The following is a 2,500-nucleotide window of genomic DNA, read 5'->3' as shown; positions in this document are numbered from 1 at the left end:
AAGTTTCCTACTTTTTATGTTGCAAAACTGAACGTAGAAGCACTATAGTTCAGGAGCTTTAACAATCAGCAGTTGTTGTAAAGCAAGAAGACGATCTTGTTTAACCTAATTTTACTGACCTGAATACTCAAACGCAATTTGTTCATCAATTTTCTATGTGAAGTCGACTGCATGAAGGTCAATGAACGACTTAGAGACTGTTTAACGTAGCCTGTTTACAGCTGCCCCTCCCTTTGTGTTAGTGTTGTGTTTGAGACAGAGGTAAATGTGACGACATGTTATGCCACAGTCAGTAATCAGCGCATTTAAAAAATTGGCATTAAAAATGCTCCATGGAAACCATTTTTGATTTTTAAAAATAAAGATAATTTTTAATCTGCCGTCGTCACATCGAGTTCATTAAATTTGATATCCCATAAATTATTTGCATTCGCGATTTGATATCTAGAATCTGAGTTGAATTCGGTTGAGATCCGAACCGCGAGCTGATTCATAGAATCCTTTGATTTCAACAAACAGCAGGGAATTTTAATAAACATGTTAAAAAATAATGGCAAACGTGTGTAACAAAAACCAACCCTCCCCCTCCAAAGGAGTTAAATTTCCTAAAGGACGCAAAGCATTTGTTTAATCGACATTCTATTGTCCGCTTTAACCCCTTCAAGGTCTTTTGAACGCAAATAAAGAAAACCGAAGAGGAAGAATTAAGGGTTCTTTTAACACCTCACGCCTCACTGGTAGTCTCTTTCTTGTCGGTCTGTGGGTTGATTCTGGCATATTTACCTCTAGCGACTGCGGTTCTCGTGGATTAAGAGATGCCACAAAATTAATAAACTCTGAAACCTGGCAAAAGAAGGTAGCGATAAAAAAATTTAGCCAACTGTTTATACTCTCTTTCCAGTTGCACGTTGATGTACGTCAGTCACGAAATACAGAGGTTTTCAAGTGACCACCGTGACATCAAAATCAATTAACAAATGAAATAACGATACAAATGCATTCAGCCGGCGATAAGCGCTGAAAAATATTTGCTATTAAGTACCAATGGGTCATTATTGAAAGTGACTTAAGCCTCATTTTCAAACTGAGATCGACCAAGTGCGATTTTTATCTTACGTTGGAATGTCAATTGACATATGAGTAACGAAACTCCATACACTATGAAGAGTCACCTTAAAACAATAAAAGGATTTTGAAAATCTGGGAATAAAAATCAGGATTTGTACGAGTTTACGAGGGTAGTCTCTGTAGCTTCGAGGGAATGCAAGAATGTGTTATCAAATTTGCGGATTCCGAATTAAAAACCCTTCTGCTGTCTTGATGATTGATTGTTCCTCGTTTCACTAATATGCCCAAAACAACAGGAACAATCCAAACACGAAGAAAGACACGACCGATTATTTCAAGGAATTTAATCTTAGACCGAGGTTTTCAGCAATACTTTTAACCCATAGAACTTTCTAGGAGTTGGTTGATTAAGCAAATTGCTTCTTGTCACTGCGGTCTTGACTTCGTGAACAGTCTTTAGTTTTCTTTAACAATGATCATACCAAAAGAAAATGAATCAGAACGTGGTTTTGTTACTGCGAAACTAGGTTTAAATGATCAACGTTTAGATTTAACTACCCATGATACCCGTCAGTTTCCTTTGGAGTGATTTTTTTTCATTGAGTGGTGCATAGCCTTTGAATGGATTCAGTTGATGATCATGGATATTACTTTTTAATGGAGTCAAAACTTACTGGAATATCCGTTTCTGTCGGCCTATCTTTAACCTCAAAATCTGCAATGGTACTTAAAAACGAAGAAGTTGAAGTAATTAACTTGGCGTTGAAGGGACTCTCCACTTTTTCCCGTGAAACAACAGAACTCGTTATACTTTTTCTGTTGTCGTAAGTTCTAATTGATTCTGAATGTGTAGACGCGGTCACTGTTGCTGGAGAATGGAGGACATTTGTTGCTATGTTTGTAGAAATAGATGTCGCAGGCTGCAATGTAGTTGTCCATGCTGTGTTGTGTGAAATAACATAAGTAGTGATACTTTTTCTGTTGTCCGGAGGTCTAATTGACTGTGAAAGTGTAGACACAGTCAGCGTTGGTTGAGCGTGGAGGGCATTTGTTGCTGTGTTTCTAGAAGTTGGTGCCGCAAACTGCAATGCTGCTGTCGTAGATTCCTCTGCAAGAGGACTTGATGTCGGTTCGACAGCAATGTTTGAATTTAAAGTTACAGTTGACTTCTTGGAAGCAGATTCTGTTGGTGAGGTGATAGGAGAGATAGTAGAAGAAAGGTTGGAAGGCACTTCTGCAGAGGTGATTAATGAACAATCTGTTAGAATCATGAATACACATTTTTTTCAATAGCCACTTTAGTAATCATTTATGATGCTGTCTATGAAGCTTTTTTTAGAATAAAGCCGTAGCTAGTCGTATATTTGAAGAGCAGATAAAAGCATGTGGGGTTTTTTATCAACGCAGTTACGAAACAAACCCCCCAAAAATA

At 37.7% G+C, this 2,500-nt stretch overlaps 1 protein-coding gene across 4 annotated transcripts in view; it reads right to left on the bottom strand.

Annotated features, from left to right (window-relative positions):
* LOC138032479 (adhesion G-protein coupled receptor D1-like) overlaps positions 1-2,500 on the bottom strand; it is a 48,600-nt gene that overhangs the window by 15,740 nt on the left and 30,360 nt on the right. The window contains exons 2-3 of one of the 4 annotated variants that reach the window (XM_068880180.1): positions 1,743-2,302; positions 784-843 (exon numbers count right to left, since the gene is read on the bottom strand). The exons of 2 other annotated variants lie outside the window; for them this stretch is intronic. In XM_068880180.1, the coding sequence (XP_068736281.1) occupies positions 784-843; positions 1,743-2,302 (620 nt within the window). The remainder of the gene's footprint in view (positions 1-783; positions 844-1,742; positions 2,303-2,500) is intronic. One more of the 4 variants, XM_068880181.1, reaches the window with a different exon arrangement.

This window comes from Montipora capricornis, chromosome 14 (genome assembly GCF_036669925.1).
Source record: "Montipora capricornis isolate CH-2021 chromosome 14, ASM3666992v2, whole genome shotgun sequence".
Taxonomy (NCBI): domain Eukaryota; kingdom Metazoa; phylum Cnidaria; class Anthozoa; order Scleractinia; family Acroporidae; genus Montipora; species Montipora capricornis.
The sequence above is the reverse complement of the archived record's forward strand: the minus strand, read 5'-3'. Positions and strand labels throughout refer to the sequence as shown.